Source organism: Sinohyriopsis cumingii, chromosome 12 (assembly GCF_028554795.1).
Source record: "Sinohyriopsis cumingii isolate HCF-2022 chromosome 12, ASM2855479v2, whole genome shotgun sequence".
Classification (NCBI taxonomy): domain Eukaryota; kingdom Metazoa; phylum Mollusca; class Bivalvia; order Unionida; family Unionidae; genus Sinohyriopsis; species Sinohyriopsis cumingii.
Window position 1 is genome coordinate 123,145,490 of NC_142972.1, and position 19,903 is coordinate 123,165,392.

At 35.8% G+C, this 19,903-nt stretch overlaps 1 protein-coding gene across 2 annotated transcripts in view; it reads right to left on the bottom strand.

The window, feature by feature from the left end:
* Nucleotides 1-19,903, bottom strand: part of LOC149787382 (DNA repair-scaffolding protein-like) — a 101,440-nt gene that overhangs the window by 3,297 nt on the left and 78,240 nt on the right. Inside the window, exons 16-19 of one of the 2 annotated variants that reach the window (XM_089977971.1) lie at nucleotides 18,572-18,730; nucleotides 15,202-15,301; nucleotides 4,644-4,755; nucleotides 3,583-3,633 (exon numbers count right to left, since the gene is read on the bottom strand). In XM_089977971.1, the coding sequence (XP_089834097.1) occupies nucleotides 3,583-3,633; nucleotides 4,644-4,755; nucleotides 15,202-15,301; nucleotides 18,572-18,730 (422 nt within the window). Of the gene's footprint in view, nucleotides 1-3,540; nucleotides 3,634-4,643; nucleotides 4,756-15,201; nucleotides 15,302-18,571; nucleotides 18,731-19,903 lie in introns of both variants that reach the window. The other variant, XM_089977970.1, reaches the window with a different exon arrangement.

The following is a 19,903-nucleotide window of genomic DNA, read 5'->3' on the forward strand; positions in this document are numbered from 1 at the left end:
TTGTTGATAAGCCCATATCTGATTAAGCCCACGTTTGACAAGTCCATGTTTTTATGATATAAAGCCCAAGTTAGATGACAAGTCCATATTTGATGATGAGTCCATCTCTGTTGCATCATTTTAGCAAAATTTCTGTTGAAGTAAAGCTTTATCTCATGATAAACTGACCCCAACCCCCAATGTCAGAAAATTTTTCAGGCTGGCCCTCTGGTTTTAACACGCAAGAAATACTAGATAAAATATTGTTGAAAGCAGTTTTGAATGAAGTAATGATTATGGCAGACATTTTCTTCGGGAACTTCACTGATACCTCTCAGAAGACAAAACATTATTGCTCAGGATACAAGATTGTATACATGAAAATGACTCGGAAGTGGGATGGTGTGGGAAGAGGTCCCAGATAATCTTATTTGCATGTATTAAAAAGGTTGTGATAAACATAGAAAAGCATAAAGTAAATCTTGGCATGCAGTGTGCATGCGATATAAAATAGTCATTTAAACTGTAAAACAAAAATCATATTTGCAGGAACAGTATATTTATTAAGTTATTCTGTTCTGTATTTCAGCCAGACATATTTTGATACACAGTGCAATACACAACCTTTAATACGATACACATCGATCAAAAAAAAAGACCAAAGATTAATAATCATGGCTGTTGATGGTTAAAAGTAATTTTATAAGGCAGGTATAACTTTGTATCGATTCTCCAACTTTAGTATCACTTTGTATCGATTCTCCAACTTTAGTATCACTTTGTATCGATTCTCCAACTTTAGTATTACTTTGTATCGATTCTCCAACTTTAGTATCACTTTGTATCGATTCTCCAACTTTAGTATCACTATGTGCATCAAAATGGCAAAATTATTGATTCACTGATGTATTGGTGAATCATTTCACTCCAAATTTTAGAAATTATAATACAAAATAAAAATAATGTCACATTTAAGTCACTGCAGTTGGAAAGATTATTATAATGTTCTGATGCGTCATATTATAAAGACCTGAAAGACTGCAGACTAAAACCTCTTAAGTCCATAAAATTAACAATTCTATTTTTAAAATGGAAAACTGTTAAAATATAAAAATCTCCTCAGGTCATTTGCATATACAGTAGTCCCCCTCTTATAAGGCCACCCCTAATGCAGCAGGGAAGTGGCCTTATAATGCGAGTGGCCTTTCTAGAGGGGGATGACAAATACGAATAGTAAATACATATGAAAAAAGTCACAAGAACATTTAATTTTAAATATTTAATATTTTAATTAAAAAATCACATGCATGATGTGAAATAAATGTAAAACAAACTTTGTCATCATTTGCAAAAGAATGCTATGAATAACCATTGATACAGTTTTAAAACTGTCTTTATAAGTATGTTACAGTTCACATCACGTCACTTTGTTGGTAACAGTCTAAAAAACAAACCAGTCTCATCACATTAAAAATATCCTTGCTGTCATATCCCCTGCATATATCGTTTAGTCTTTTGTTCCAATCTTCGACAACTTCATTATTAACATCAGCTGATTCGCCGCTAATGACAGAACACTTGAAATTGTGTCGTACTTGAAATATGTGCAACCATCCGTTACTTGCGGTTAAGTCGTCATATCCCAGTTCAACTGACAAAATTTTTGCTTCTTTTTGTCTTTCAAATCAGGATACAAACGTCTCCTGGCTCAAACAATCTTCCTTTCTCCGTCCATTTCACCTTTCCACTTCTGCAGAATTGTTTCATTATCTTTCACGATATTGTTTATCTGAGTCTTCCCGACGTTAGTTTTCTGCAAGAATCCTCGACGACACCCATCCCCACCCCCCGCCGTCAGTTGAATTACTTTCACGTTCTCCTCTAAACTGAGAATTTTTATTTTCCTCGATGACATATTGATCTTTTTGCAGTAAGTTATTCATGTTGCCAACTACAATACTGATAAAACAATTTTGTATGCATCTAAACAAATTGCCGTGTTTTTAAAGGAAGTGATCTTGTCACGTGATTCGTTAGTCGCAGTCTGGTACCCTATTGTTTTTATACATTTCTTGAAACTAGGTGAGAGAAGCCAAAACGGCTTCGATAGGTACCATTAACATCACGCAGATTTGACCTCGCGGCCGCTAGGATTCGTAATTTTGACAATTATTGTCAGTAGTAATAGCCACTGATTACCAAAGTGAACAAGCTCAACATCTTACTAAGGGAAGCCACAAAGGCTATTAAACCATTTTCCTGCTGACTTGGGTATTGTACATCGATACTGCCACTTCTCAGCTGGTACTACTGTTCGATAATTGTATTCTTAACAATTATCAGGGTGACTAAACCGGACATCTTATGATAACACAGCAGTAAGGCTAATTGGATTACATGTACGTACCCTTTTGTATGGATTAAAATTTGAGTCTTTCTCGGTTTTTATGGAATAAATTTGGCTTCTCGTGAGGCGTAAATGATATAATATTAACCTTAGTGGTAAATGTACTTTACTCAACACTTCTTTCAGTAACGAAAACCTGACATCGGGAAACAGAAATCGGATTACTTAACACACGTTATGAATACAATACTGATTCTGGATACATATTCAAATAAAATGCGGCCGCTTGTGAGGGGTAAATTTTATGATTTTGCACTAATATACTGGCCGCTGGTCGCATTAGCCGGGTGGCCTTTCGCGAGGGGTACTTTTGAACACAAACTCGTCGGTGCCAACGGATTCTGGCCGTAAGGAGCGGGTGGCCGCTGGTCAGGGGGGCCGTTCAAGAGGGGGACTACTGTACATAGAAACACACATACCGAATTTCATTTATTAACCCTATGTGGTCTGCTTAACTATGCTTACAAGGTTTTCATCAAAAAGTTATAAAATATGTAAAAAAAATATTGCTGTAAATGGGCTGAAAATCTTACCAGGTCATCAACATATGAATGCAGATCTGCCTATCAAATTTCATGCATTTACCATTTGGTTTAGTTAAGCAAACAAGCTTTTTACAGAGAAGGTTGAAACTCAAAATGTTTTAATATGGATTAAAAAAAATTGAAAATTGCTATAATGGTTGAAATCTGATCTGGTCCTCTATATATACATACCAGCAAACTTTCACTTGACTATACCAAATGATTTTTGTGCAATAATGCTAGCAAGCTTGTTGGAATGGACAGATGGGTAGATGTACACACAGATGGACAAGACAAAATCATTATTCCCCTACTGCAAATGGTGGGAAACAGCACTATACTGGTCTTTAAGGATGCATCAATGCCGTTTTCTCCAATAAAAAAATTTAATCTCTATAAGATGGTGTATCAGAGCAGCCAAAAAACCAGATCAGCAATTCATGAAAACTACTATCCTATCCAATGAATGAACTGACAAAATATCAAGATATGATGGATGATTGACGAGGTTACTACAGTATGATTCATCAATGAAAATGAGAATGGTTTGGATTACTGATTCTGCATATATTAGAAGACATGGTAATGGTTTAGGTCAGGTTCCAAGACGTCTATAAATTAAGAGCTTACTGTTGTGATTGTAAAGTAATACACAAGAAAGATTAAGCTCACTTCTTCGTCAGTTTCTGCAGGTAGCAAGCTGATGATAGTCTCCTGTAACAGCTGGAAGTAAAAAAAATTTGTCTTCAGAAGAATATTTATACCATCCATATCTCAGGTACCTAAATATAAACATTCTGGCAGAACTTGTATAAATTACATATCTTTTATCTGATCTACCTGTATCCAGTCATACAACTTCATTCAACGGTGAAATGTTGCTTCAGATTGGGAGATCTTACTCAAGAAAGATAAATGCAGCTTTTTCATTTGATCATAATATTTTTAAAGCAAGATTTGGAGTCGAGACAAATTTTCGGACAGAGGGGCCTGAACATATTTATGGTTCTAATATATTTTTTACATGTAGAGAATGACTTGCAGATCATTTTCTTTAAAATTGTCTTTCTCTAGCTTGTTGTGAACTGTAAAGATATACTTTTAATGAAACATAAATGCGGTTGTAAACTTGTTCACAGTCATCTGATGTGAGGTAAAACTGAACAGTAACCTGCAAATATTGTTTTCTTGATTGGCACATGACTCGTAAATGTTCTTGACACACTAAGAATTCTAGGAGTTGTTTTAATAGTTTCAACCAAAATTAAGCTTTCCATGTGCTTGAAAAATCACTATTTCTTCATAATTAAAGAATATAAATTGCAGTGTTATGCCAGGAGATGGTTGAAATTATAAATAAAAAACATGCTACTTGAAAATAGTGGTTTTTGAAAGGTTACATTAAAACCCTCCTAAGTGAACAGTTGAAAACTAAAGGTAAAGCTGGAGTTAAGAAAACTTTTACTCTCATACCTGACTATGCATAGTTTAATTTGGTGCATTTGTAATTTTTAAAAAATCAACCGCATGAATACTAAATTGAATTAAATTATTGTGTTCTGTGTGTGTGTATTTTCTTGTCAAGTTGAAATATAAAGTGATTTAGTATATATGAGTTCGAATATTTATCAAAACCCTCATGAAATAATTCTGCCATGTTCATCTTTCATTTTGTTCCAGAAAAAGTTTGAAATTTGTGAACTAAGATCGATCCCTTAATACAGTGTACTTACATCCACTCTAACTTGACAGTTATGTAGGTGTTCACACTGAACATATACCTCCATTTTCATCCTGGTGGTTGGTTTCTTAATCAACTGACCACATTTATCACACACTTGACCACTGAAAAAAAAAACATACACAAAATCAGTTTATTTATATCCAAAACATAATACAGGTGAGCTTATATTGAACTAATTCAAAAAATGGGTTCTGAAACATTTTGTATATTTTCTCATGGTTAGCTTGAAACCTTAAAGAAAGCCATAAAATATATTCTGTGTTTTATTGTTACATAAGTCATCATCTGACGACTTGAGGAAGAATTTTGAAAGGACTGGGGGTGGGTGTATTTGAATATGCACAATATTACCAATGCCAGAAACTCGTGCACAAACTGATTATAGTTTATGTCAAGGTCAGTCTTGCATTTTCACATGCAGACTTAATGTGAATGTACTGTTTAAAGCATGTTTTAACAAACAGGAAATAAATATTTATTTTTTATATTTATATTTTAACCTATATTTTTAATCATAATATCTGTTCATGTACAGGATCTGTCAACTTTGAAGCCCTAACCTAGTTACGGGCAGTTTGTGAATATGAGCTCTAAATGGGCCAGATTGCCAACTCTGAACAATCGGTGTCAAAGATAGCTTGGACCAATAACACCGATTTGAAAGGTGATTAGGCGATAATGATTAATAATATAATCTGTTAGATGTCTGACAGGTATGTTTGGCAATAAAAGGTACTCACCTCAAACGTTTAGTCACCTTATAGTCTAGCTTGTGCAATCTCTTTTTTTCATATGTTGTTTACATAGTTATTATAGGAGATCAATACAAACTGTTTGGAAAAAATCAAATGAATATGAATAAGTATTATCAAATCATTCTCAAAAGTTAGCTTGTCAAAGATTATATAGATGCGTGTTGCTGATCTCAAGGTGAAAACTGGTGTAAGCTTAAGTAGATATGTGAGTGGACACAACACTCCCAATAAAAGCAAAGAGTGAATTAAATGACAATGCAATATATTTTTTCACAGAGGGACTCTGTTTTACCTTCTTTTCTTACAGATTTGATACTAAAATCTGTATAACCAGTTGAGTTTTAAGTGATAAAGCAGATAAAGAAAACTTTATGATGTATTACAACATAATAAAAATTAAGTTAACAGTTACATTCTTGGATGTTTTCAGTTTTTGTCTTTTACCTAACACCACTCTCTTTTAAAAATCTATTCTATTCCAAATACCACTGATTTGGTGGCCTAGTGGTTTAAGCATTCATCTTAAATGCAGGAGGGCATGGGTTTGAATCCCGGCCAAGTTATACCAAAGACGGTGTTAGGACTGGTCGGCCTGGTGTCAGGATAATGTGATTGGGTGGGACATCATGCTACATGTCTACGACATGACGCCCCAGTGATAGTCATCACTATAAAATGTCACACTGCAGAATCATAACGATATGACTGAAAAATTGTTAAAGCTACATTCAAAATCCAAATCACACACACTCTTCCAAAAACCTCATCTACCCATTCTACTGTCTACTTTTATACCTGTATATGTTAGTCTTTGCTATTCTAACTATATCTGCATTCCAACTCTTCCTTTCTTTCTCTATCTACATGTACTATTTATATATTCTCTTTTGATAACTTAATTATTAGCATCTTGTTTTAAGGTGCAAAACAAAAATAACAAGAAAGTGTAAGTTCTCTGTTCAAATAAAATACAATTTCTTTCAAATATCCAATACTGTATTATTTTGGGGCAAGCTCAAATCCCCACCAAAAGCAAGTTCAATTTTCCAGTCAAGTTGCCCTCGGCAAGCAGATCTCTTAAAATTCTGTAAATCCCTGATATAATACCCTCTACTACCGCATTGTTTTCCTTTCCCTGGACTCCAAGTTTATCCTGTTAATTATTCCCTCCTCCATTTAGTACTGGAGGGCCAGAAATGAAAAGAACATGATTCTTTTCTAATTCCTTAGTTGCAGCCAACATATGAAATATCATTCACTTTTGACATACTTGGATGCAAACTACAGAACATCAGAACAGGGTGGGAGGAAAAATTCTTTGCCATTGTACATAATTAGAATTTATGCTCTTCCCACTACACTTTAATAGCTGTATTACATTACCTAATACTATTGATTTTCTGAATTTACCAGTTAAGGGGGAGGCTGAAGGCCTCAACAAATCTGTTGTAGAAAATTAATGTACTTAATCTTATGGTCGAAGTGTTACTACTGTAAACTGGTAGAAAGTTGGGCAAGATGTTGTGCTATCAATATAATGAAAAGATTACTTTACTAGGATGAGTCAAAGAGAGAAGGTAAAAGGAAAAGATAATGAGAGACTGCCTGGAAGCAGCTCTTGTAACATCATCCAAAGAGGAGTGATTCAAACAGGCCAAAGATATAGCAAAAGCCTTAATTTCATGGGCTTTACTTCTCATGACAGAAAATGGAAGCTTGTTGTTCAGTCTCATGGTGAAGATATCCACCAAAGGTCTCTCCTACAGACTGTCTGCTAGGATATTCTTCTTGCATGGAATATGGCAGAATTGTTGAGGTATCTCCTTTGAGGCTACTGAACAAAGGAGGGTCCATACTTCCACACAAAAAAGAAGGAGCATATGTACCTCCCTGCTACTTGAGATACACAACTAGTGACATGTTGTCCGAGGCAACCATAATGCAATGATGCCCTATGAGGCATATATATTTTCCTGATACTTGAGATACACTACTAGTGACATGTCTGAGGCAATCATAATGCAATGATGCCCTATGAGGCATATATATTTTCCTGATACTTGAGATACACTACTAGTGACATGTCTGAGGCAATCATAATGCAATGATGCCCTATGAGTCATATGTACCTCCCTGATATTTGAGATACACTACTAGTGACATGTTGTCTGAGGCAATCATAATGCAATGATGCCCTATGAGTCATATGTACCTCCCTGATATTTGAGATACACTACTAGTGACATGTTGTCCGAGGCAACCATAATGCAATGATGCCCTATGAGGCATATATATTTTCCTGATACTTGAGATACACTACTACTGTACTAGTGACATGTCTGAGGCAATCATAATGCAATGATGCCCTATGAGTCATATGTACCTCCCTGATACTTGAGATACACTACTAGTGACATGTCTGAGGCAATCATAATGCAATGATGCCCTATGAGTCATATGTACCTCCCTGATACTTGAAATACACTACTAGTGACATGTCTGAGGCAATCATATTGCAATGATGCCCTATGAGGCTGGCACATGACCCTTGTAAGGCTAGGAACACTGCTCACATTTCCAAGTTGTTTATATGAATGATTGCTCCCCCCCCCCAACCAAAATTGCTGAAGAACTACAGCTTCTGGCAACAGGTAAGCAACCCTTCCCTAATCTGATGTCAGTGAGGTGAGAATAGTGTGGTTCATGTGTATGAATTGGGAATACTGTCAAATATGTGTCCTGATTTATCTACCAACACAGGTGGTGGTAAAAATTGGTTATGGTGGTGGGGTCTGAGTGGAGTTGTGCAGAATCCAGTTTACAAGAAGTAGGAAATGGAGAGGGTACAAGTAAAATTTTCCTAGGGGAAACAAGTCCACAGCTAAGTTCAAGTCAACAAGAGAATGGTAAAAGCCATCTGCCAATGAGGTGTTGGTTAGAAGAGTCATTATGAGGGACAGGAATTTGTAAATCGTGTCAGGAGGAACATGAACCCTCATTAGATTGGTGAGGAAATCATATATATGAAGTCCTAAGAAGAGAAGAAATCTGATTTCTCTAGGCATAGGATAAGACAGAGATGGGTCAGCGTGGATTAACAGACAGAGAGATCCTTCGTAAGAGAAGTTAAGAGGTTATTGTGAATCAACCAGTCATCAAAGTACTGGAGGATGGTGATTAATAGCAACTTCAAGTAGGCTGAATAAATCACAAACATCCTGGTAAAAGCTTTAAGGGTGGAGGTGAGGCAAGATGCAAGAGCTAAAATTTGAAATACCTTCTGACTGAGATAAAACCAGTGGTATTTTCTGTGTGGAAGGAAGTTGTAAAGTCTAATGGAGATGGGCCTTATGGCATTCCTGACTGAGGTGGCAGTCTCCAGAAGAAATCGGTTTTAGGTGAAAAGGGTGATTATGAGACTAACTTTACACCTTTTTCATACCAGAAATAATCCGAGAATATAAAACCGACATTTCCCTCATCTTGAATTTGCCTTTCTGCTGAAGGGTATATACCTAAACCTTAACTGAGCCAGTTTCAACTGGTGAAGAAAGATGGGGGGTTCATGATATTGAGAATGTTCCTGCAACAAAGTCTTTAACCAGTGTTTACGCTGGAATGTATCCATTAGGCCCTCAATCAAACCCCTTAAAAAAATGCTTGACAAGCTCTACCAGAATGCTGAGAGAAGAAAGACACTGCAGGAGAGGGTGCTACTTTGTAGAGTCAACCCCCTCCTTGCTTAAGGTATGTGGAATACTATGAAGGCTTTCTCCCTTGGCCTTTCCAACCATCTCATCTATCAAATGATGGAAGCTTCGAATTGAGGCTATTTGTGAGTCTGCTGAGGCGGTGTCTGCTTGAAGAACATGTGAGATGATCCCAAAGGGCAATCAGAGTAGGCAAACTTCTTGGCCAGTTTTCAAGGGCTTAGAGCTGCTGCCAGGAAGATATGCAAATAGTACCATCAACATGGAAAGCACATGACATGAAGCTTTTGCTAACACAAAAATGCCACTGGAGACAATAATTCCTCCTTTTAAAGACTGAAGGAAGTCACAGAAAACAGATTTGGTAGCTTATGGAGCCTCCTCAGGAAATGGACTCAATAGCTGGATGTAGAAACCAGTGGCTGAAGCACAAAAGAGCGAAGAGATTTCTGTGCAAGCCTCCAAACCATTGCAGAGTGAGGGAGCAATAGAGGGTCTGGACTAAATGCTTTCCCTCCAGACTGGAGAGAATCTTTCTGTAAAAAGTCTTAGGACACAAGTCTGGAGAAGGAGGTAGTAAACATGGTTTACTGCCATACTGAACGTCCAAACTTCCTCCTCCACCACCTGGCCAGAGAAGCTTGGAAGAACCACGAAGGTCGCAGAATGATCATAATCCAAAGAGGCAGTAGTCTTCACCATCAAGGGAAGAGATCTAGTCCCCTCCTGGGAATGGATGGGGGTCATCCATTGAAGATGAGGAGGAAATCCTCCCCCGAATGTCTGGTTAGTTAGTTTCACAACCCTCTGTATGTGCATGCCAACCCTGTGACATTATGAACTTTGGAAGACAGACATTTATGAAACTTATAATCTGAAACCCCAAAAAATATTAGGGTACTATGCCTAGCCCCAGAACAATAGTGGGGGATAAAATTTAATAAGCACTTTTTTTTACAATAAAATCTCTAAAACATTTACAACAAAAGAGAAAAAACAAAACTAAGATAAAGCAGTGACTTAGGGAACAAACAATGAATAAAAATAAGGTAGGTGAAATGCCAGAAATAAGTTAAACACCAAATGATGAAGTTAAATTTTGATAAGCAGTATAGTACACATGGAAAAAGAGGATAGTATCCTGTGTGTTGGCTGTAACTATGGAGTCAGACTGGAATCATGTTCTTTTCATTTTTGGCCCTCCAAGTCTAATAAGTCCCAGAAACGAAAAGCAATGCAATAGCAGCAGATCATGTGTTTATCTGCAATCATCTACTAAACTGACTTCTGTATCTGATACATACAGAGCTGCTGACAACATCAGATGGTGTTTAAACGTGGATTCTATACCAAAAGTAAATTAAGAGTAGAGTAATCCAATGGCACAGTCAACTGACTGATGGTTACAAGACATGAAAATGGTGATGGTAGTCCCATCTGTCGGCATACAGATCTGCTTCCATGTGATATGCTATTATTTACAATCAAATTCTGCAAACCCCATCTGTCAGTGCACAGATCTGCCTCCTTGTGATATGCTATTATTTACAATCAAATTCTGCAAATCCCATCTGTCAGTGCACAGATCTGCCTCCTTGTGATATGCTATTATTTACAATCAAATTCTGCAAATCCCATCTGTCAGTGCACAGATCTGCCACCTTGTGATATACTATTATTTACAATCAAATTCCGCAAATCCCATCTGTCAGTGCACAGATCTGCCACCTTGTGATATGCTATTATTTACAATCAAATTCTGCAAATCCCATCTGTCAGTGCACAGATCTGCCTCCTTGTGATATGCTATTATTTACAATCAAATTCTGCAAATCCCATCTGTCAGTGCACAGATCTGCCTCCTTGTGATATGCTATTATTTACAATCAAATTCCGCAAATCCCATCTGTCAGTGCACAGATCTGCCTCCTTGTGATATGCTATTATTTACAAATTCCGCAAATCCCATCTGTCAGTGCACAGATCTGCCTCCTTGTGATATGCCATTATTACATCAATTAAATTCTGCATTCCAAATGTTTGAGATAATATAGCATATAGACTTAGAATTTTTTTAAAAATGCTTTGATGTGACATGGATCTATGTGAATGATTGAACTCGTTTACTGTTTAATTACATGACAGCTGCACGTACAGTTGAAATTTAACTGAAACTTGGGAGAAATCAGTATAGAAGACTGTTATGATAACAAACTTGGGAGAAAGATATAAATCAGTATGGAAGACTGTTATGATAACAAACTTGGGAGAAAGATATAAATCAGTATAGAAGACTGGTATGATCACAAACTAGGGAGAAAGATATAAATCAGTATAGAAGACTGTTATGATAACAAACTTGGGAGAAAGATATAAATCAGTATAGAAGACTGTTATGATAACAAACTTGGAGAAAGATATAAATCAGTATGGAAGACTGTTATGATAACAAACTTGGGAGAAAGATATGAATCAGTATAGAAGACTGGTATGATCACAAACTTGGGAGAAAGATATAAATCAGTATAGAAGACTGTTATGATAACAAACTTGGAGAAAGATATAAATCAGTATGGAAGACTGTTATGATAACAAACTTGGGAGAAAGATATAAATCAGTATAGAAGACTGGTATGATCACAAACTTGGGAGAAAGATATAAATCAGTATAGAAGACTGTTATGATAACAAACTTGGGAGAAAGATATAAATCAGTATAGAAGACTGGTATGATCACAAACTAGGGAGAAAGATATAAATCAGTATAGAAGACTGTTATGATAACAAACTTGGGAGAAAGATATAAATCAGTATAGAAGACTGCTATGATAACAAACTTGGAGAAAGATATAAATCAGTATGGAAGACTGTTATGATAACAAACTTGGGAGAAAGATATAAATCAGTATAGAAGACTGTTATGATAACAAACTTGGGAGAAAGATATAAATCAGTATAGAAGACTGGTATGATCACAAACTAGGGAGAAAGATATAAATCAGTATAGAAGACTGTTATGATAACAAACTTGGGAGAAAGATATAAATCAGTATAGAAGACTGTTATGATAACAAACTTGGGAGAAAGATATAAATCAGTATGGAAGACTGTTATGATAACAAACTTGGGAGAAAGATATAAATCAGTATAGAAGACTGGTATGATCACAAACTAGGGAGAAAGATATAAATCAGTATAGAAGACTGTTATGATAACAAACTTGGGAGAAAGATATAAATCAGTATAGAAGACTGTTATGATAACAAACTTGGAGAAAGATATAAATCAGTATGGAAGACTGTTATGATAACAAACTTGGGAGAAAGATATGAATCAGTATAGAAGACTGGTATGATCACAAACTTGGGAGAAAGATATAAATCAGTATAGAAGACTGTTATGATAACAAACTTGGAGAAAGATATAAATCAGTATGGAAGACTGTTATGATAACAAACTTGGGAGAAAGATATAAATCAGTATAGAAGACTGGTATGATCACAAACTTGGGAGAAAGATATAAATCAGTATAGAAGACTGTTATGATAACAAACTTGGGAGAAAGATATAAATCAGTATAGAAGACTGGTATGATCACAAACTAGGGAGAAAGATATAAATCAGTATAGAAGACTGTTATGATAACAAACTTGGGAGAAAGATATAAATCAGTATAGAAGACTGCTATGATAACAAACTTGGAGAAAGATATAAATCAGTATGGAAGACTGTTATGATAACAAACTTGGGAGAAAGATATAAATCAGTATAGAAGACTGTTATGATAACAAACTTGGGAGAAAGATATAAATCAGTATAGAAGACTGGTATGATCACAAACTAGGGAGAAAGATATAAATCAGTATAGAAGACTGTTATGATAACAAACTTGGGAGAAAGATATAAATCAGTATAGAAGACTGGTATGATCACAAACTAGGGAGAAAGATATAAATCAGTATAGAAGACTGTTATGATAACAAACTTGGGAGAAAGATATAAATCAGTATAGAAGACTGTTATGATAACAAACTTGGGAGAAAGATATAAATCAGTAGACTGCTATGATAACAAACTTGGGAGAAAGATATAAAATCAGTATAGAAGACTGTTATGATAACAAAGTAACAATTACGTTGAGGAAAGCTGTCAGAAAAAGGAAAATATTTGATATATGGAAACTATGCAGGTGGCCATTTATGCACACCATATGACCTGATTACAATTGTAACAGAATAAGATATAAATACAAAGGAACATGAAATGCTAGTTAATTCTAGCGATCAAACTGAGTATTGATGAATGTTCCTGGATTTTAAATTTAAGTTTTGGGCCAAAATCATCATAAATTGTTCATGTTGAAATTCAGCATGTGACATGAACTTCTTCATAGATTCTAAAAATAGACAAGGGACACCAAAGTCTCTGCACCTTTTTCTGGGTTATTCCAAGACCTAGATGTTGGCAGCATTTTCAGCTCCTATAAGAGGAGTTGCCGTGTCATTTGTATATTTAATTATTCTGAATAAACACATTTTTTTTTTAAAGTCACCAGACCTCAATGAGAATAAATGTGTCAATTGCATCGTTTTCATGTGAGTTATAAATACACATGTAACTATGGAGACTGCTATTTTAAATTACATTTGGATAACAATGAGTTTTAATTGATAAAGGAAGTTAAAAACTGGGTACCAGATTTTGTTTTAATTTGACTATTACTTAGACTAACACGCAGTCTTTCTTTGTCTTCAGTTTGGGTAAATTATACGGATTTTTATTTCTAAAAATTCCAACTTATACCTTTGGTGATAATTTTTTTTTATAACAGATATGCATCTAAGTAAATCAGGTAGAGACACCAGATGTGTATTGGAGAAAATCAAGCAGTGATACCAGATGTGTATCTGAGTAAATCAGGTAGTGACACCATATGTGTATTGGAGTAAATAAAGCAGTGATACCAGATGTGTATTGGAGTAAATCAGGCAGTGACTCTAGATGTGTACTCGAGTAAATCAAGCAGTGACACCAGATGTGTATTGGAGTAAATCAGGAAGTGATACCAGATGAGTATTGGAGTAAATCAGGCAGTGACACCAGATGTGTATTGGAGTAAATCAAGCAGTGATACCAGATGTGTATCTGAGTAAATTAGGTAGTGACACCAGCTGTGTTTTGGAGTAAATCAGGCAGTGACACCAGATATGTATTGGAGTAAATCAGGCAGTGACACCAGATGTGTATTGGAGTAAATCAAGCAGTGATACCAGATGTGTATCTGAGTAAATTAGGTAGTGACACCAGATGTGTACTGGAGTAAATCAGGCCGTGACACCAGATGTGTATTGGAGTAAATCAGGCAGCGACACCAGATGTGTATTGGAGTAAATCAAGCTGTGACACCAGATGTGTATTGGAGTAAATCAGGCAGATACCAGTTGTGTATTGGAGTAAATCAGGCAGTGACACCAGATTTGTATTGGAGTAAATCAAGCAGTGACAACAGCTGTGAATTGGAGTAAATCAGGCAGTAACACCAGATGTGCAATGGAGTAAATCAGACAGTGACACCAGATGTGTATTGGAGTAAATCATGCAGTGACACCAGATGTGTACTGGAGTAAATCAAGCAGTTATGCCATATGTGTATTGGAGCACTGACACCAGATGTGTACTGAAGTAAATCAGGCAGTGACACCAGATGTGTATCTAAGGAAATCAGGCAGCGCTACCAGATGTGTATCTAAGGAAATCAGGCAGTGGTACCAGATGTGTACATCAGATGTAAGGGTTTAAAGGTGAAATGAACAGGTATGTTAATGCTGGGACTGCCCATCCTGTTACTGAACATTTCAAATTAAATTTCAGACAATAGCTGATTTATGAACACAGAATATAAAGCGGTTCTTAAAGGTCTTGCATGCCACAAAGTTGATTGAATTTAAGTCTGTAAAAGTTACATGTAAACTTATGAACTAATGAAATTATCTTTTAACTACTTCTGAAACGCTGCTTACAAAATTTACAGGTTATGAATAATATGTGACAATAATATATAAGTATCAATGTCTACATTTACCTGTGATTAGTGCCCGTTTGGTCCAAAATCATATCTCTGCCACAATGCTCACACACATCCCAGGAATAAGCGGAACTTTCATCTACTACCACTACAATACCTACAAGTAGTGTCATACAAGATTTTATATATATATATATATATATATATCTGTGTGTGTGTGTGTGTTTGTGTGTTGATTGTGCAGAGAGAGAGAGAGAATGATATTCACTCAGAGGTATTAAAAACAAATGTTTGCAGCTATGTATGGACAAATTTAAACTAGAAATGTATCAAAAACATAGATGTCCCTGCCCCCTTCCGGTTTCAATGAATGGTCCAAGTAGCAAACAGCAATGAATTTGGCAGAAGGTATGTCTATATGTGTGAACATTTAGAAAAAGCATTTAAAAAAGGTAAAAAAGGGGCATAATTTGTACCTGTTGATCTCATTTCAATAATGGCTGACAAGTTTCTTTGCAATTCATCTGAAGCTGTTGGACAAGTTCCATGCACAAGAGTTATCAAATATTTTATATATATTTATTACCCAAAGGTGCATAGCTCTAGAAAAACATGAGTGACAAAAGACTTCACATTTTGTTTTGTTGGTTTTAACAGCAGTTTTAACACATTAGTAGCTATATTATGCAAACAAAATGGAGCTAAATGCTGACCCGGATTAACCTGGGCAGGCATTGATCCTATCACTCTTAGATTATGAGTCTGATGTGTAACTGAGGCTTTCTTTGATGAATAAACAATATGATTATTAATCTCATTTTAATCATATTGTGAAGTGTCAAATTTTGAAGTACAGAAAATTTAAAGTTGAATGCATTTAGCAATTAAAGTTATCGCAGTTAAGCCATGAAATTCTTTGTGAATGGTCACTCTGAACTTTCATCGTTCATCTCCACCCATGTCAGCGTAAATTTCAAAGGAACAACATTTCTGACCCAGTGAAACTGACCGGGGTATCTTAAAATGGTCCTTAGAAGCAAACATTTGAGCTACCAATCCTAACCGCTTGGTAGGAACCTATGTCCACTTATCATATTTTCAAAGGGAAAATTGTCACGCACTGTCGTACACAGATTCTGAGCTGTCTAAATCTGATAAAAGAAATTATTTCTTTGGGAAAGATTAGGGACCCTTGCCTACGATTGGGTAGAATAAATTAGAGCGTACATTTTAAAGCAATCTGACTTTAAAGTGATGACCCCAGTGTAAATTCTTTAGTCTGAAACTTCCTAGAAGAGGAAACTTTGTCTCGCCTCCATGGAAGCCTAAGATTAGTGCTTTCCTCATCAAACAAGAAAGGGATCAGTGGGTTGTTGTGTAAAAGGAAAGGCATGTTTAGTGCTAGGATGTGCAAGTCCTGAAAATACAGTGACGAGGAACAGCTTTCGGAGAGAAGGACAAGACAGTCTGAAGACAGGAGTACGGGGAACAGAGAGAAAGAAGGACGAGGTCAGAGTAAAGGAACCATGAACTCCATGAAGGGGCAGAACCTAGTGTTTGGAAGGATGAACTAGGAAACGCTGATATACAGTCAAAGTGAATGAAGGTAATGCAATCAATCGTGGATATTGCGCTCTTTGACCTCTCGTTATAATGATGCAATAAATCCAAATTGGACACATCTGTTAAATTCTACTTATATAATCTAACTTGAATTTGAATTACCGTTTTAATTGGTTCTGATTAAATTTGTTATTTTCTTGTCAAAGGGGGCTCGTATTGTTTATTTCTTACCAGCATTCTCGCTCAGTTCTCTGCTGAAATTCCATTCTTCTTCACTCCTGCCGGGCTATAATATCGAGGGAGGTCATCCTCTGGATAACGCAGCCAAACCCCAATTAACCACCCCTCTTTAAAAGTGGGGAATGTTACACATATCTATTAAGTTTCAACACAGTTCAAGAAAAAGGTATGGAAATACTTGTAGTTACCTTTGTATTGGGGTGATATGTATTGACAAATCCAAACACTGGCTGTCCCTATCATTCATACTCATTATATGTATGGAGAAATCAACATGGGCTGTCTCCATAATCTTCATCATATGTATGGACAAATCCAAACACTGCATGTCCCTGCCAAATCCACCATATGTATGAAATGTATGGACAAATCCAAACACTGGATGTCCCTGCCAAATCCATCATATGTATGAAATGTATGGACAAATCCAAACACTGGATGTCCCTGCCAAATCCATCATATGTATGAAATGTATGGACAAATCCAAACAATGGATGCCCCTGCCATATCCATCATATGTATGAAATGTATGGACAAATCCAAACAATGGATGTCCCTATAATTCATATTCATTATATGTATGGAGAAATCAACACATGGAGAAATCAACACGGGCTGTCTCCATAATCTTCGTCATATGTATGGACAAAGCCAAACACTGGACGTCCCTGCCAAATCCATCATATGTATGAAATGTCCCTGCCAAACCCAAACACTGGACTTTCATGCCATATTCATCATATGACCATTAAAATTATTGAACAAAATATTTATGTTTGTTCTGAAATAAAAGGTTGTCCTTTCTAAGATCCTTCAAATTTACTCTGACACTGATAACATAACCCAAATACATCTGTATTTTAATATGCACAGCATAACAATTATAAAAATCTTAAAACATCTGTATTATAATATACACAGCATAACAATTATACAAAATCTTAAAACATCTGTATTATAATATACACAGCATAACAATTATACAAAATCTTAAAACATCTGTATTATAATATGCCCACCATAGCAATTGTACAAATCTTAAAACACCTGTATTATAATATGCCCACCATAGCAATTGTACAAATCTTAGAACACCTGTATTATAATATGCACATTTAACTTTATTCTAATTGGTCTTGACATGTTTAAGTAAACTGCCGTCAGTGAATGAGTTGCAAAAGGAACTGGCTGAGCGAAATAGACTGTATCTTATTTCGATTTTCGTTCTGTGTACTCTTCTTGTTATTTAACAGAAAAATTCTGTCATCGTAATATGTGATGACCTCAAAACTGTGACACAATAAGATAATAATACCATCTATACTTGCTTATAGTCCACCTTCAAACAGATCAAAACCAAATCTGCCAATGAATATCCAGCAGACATGGTTTTACGCAGCTTGTAAAGAGTAATCAGTAGAACAAACAAACAATACAGACCATGATTTGCTGTTGCATTATTTTAGTGGCAGATCAGGGTCAATGTTATTTGCAGTTAAACTCAACTTCTAAGTGAGCAAATACGGTAATGTCTAAATACACTGCAAAGTGAATATATTTGATAATGTTGATCCACCTTTAGTCTAACCAAAAGCCTTAGAATTATTAGAGTGAAAAGTTTTACCATTCACTAAGTACAGTGAACCAACTTCTGGTTTAGGTTCCAAAACCGGAAGACTTATGGCAAGTCTCTTTAATTCTGCAATGTCAAAATCTCCAAATGTCATTTTATCGCTGGAGTAAGGGGTTCTGATGGTACTAAAACCATCAGCATACAGTCCACCTGTAAAAATAAAGGAAATGCTGAGGGTTTCATAACCATGTATAAACAACAATCAGAGATGCTGCATAAATTATTTGTGCTATATAATCCCTACTGCATGCATATTTTTTTACAAAAATCAAACTACTGAAGTGTGTCCATACTAGGCAAGTAAACAAGAGTACCTCCAATGGACTGATGCTCTAATTGCCAAAAACAATCTCCATGAATCTATTATATGTCTGTTTCATCTATTCCTTTTAATTGATGATTCTTAAAACCATCACTGTTATTCCTGAGAAACTCCAACATAGCAAATTTGGTAACAAAAATATTTTCTTACACGTCCAAGTCAACATGTTCACAAGATACCAGTAAGTGCAGGAAAAAACTCTTTGCCATGTCCTTTGATCTTGAACCTGACATAATCAATACAAGGTAATGGAACTTGTCTCAGACCTCTATCAAAATACACCTTATGGGCCTATTTAGATAAAATGACAATCTTTAAGGTAATGCTTGAATCACCCCCCACGAAGTACAGACACTTGGAGTATTGGGATTCTCTAACATACTGTCTGTGAACCAAACTTTAGTAGTATGGAAAATATATTACCTATTCCTGATTTTAAACCCAATGAAATGAAGTCATCTATTCAGTGCTGAAACTTGTCCTTTGTTTCTTCTTTGGGAAAATACCACCATCTGAATTGAAATCACTGTTGGTGACACCAAACTCAGACCTTCCTATCCAATCCAACATGGGACTAGCTAGGCAATGGGTCATATTACATTTTTTTTTTTTTTTTTTTGGGGGGGGGTCCATTTTTCAGAATATGCATTAAGAACGAGTGAGTAATTATCATTGATTACCTCATCATGAGGTAAGAACAGTGTAAAGTGCTCTGAAATAAGAAGTTTATTTAACATATTAATTATTAAAGGATAGCAGGAAATAGTAAAGCAAATTGGCAGGTTCTGAAGCATCATGGGTTGAAATAACAGCAAATTGGCAGGTTCTGAAGCATCATGGGTTGAAATAAAAGCATACTGCGACTTAGCTGATAAAAGGCCCCTTGGATAGCAATGCGTCATAAAAAGTCTGTTAGTGGAAACTCAATGTCAATACAACCACCCATTCAGAAGAGGTAGCGACAACAAAATTTTCAAGATGGTCACCACTGCAATCAATTC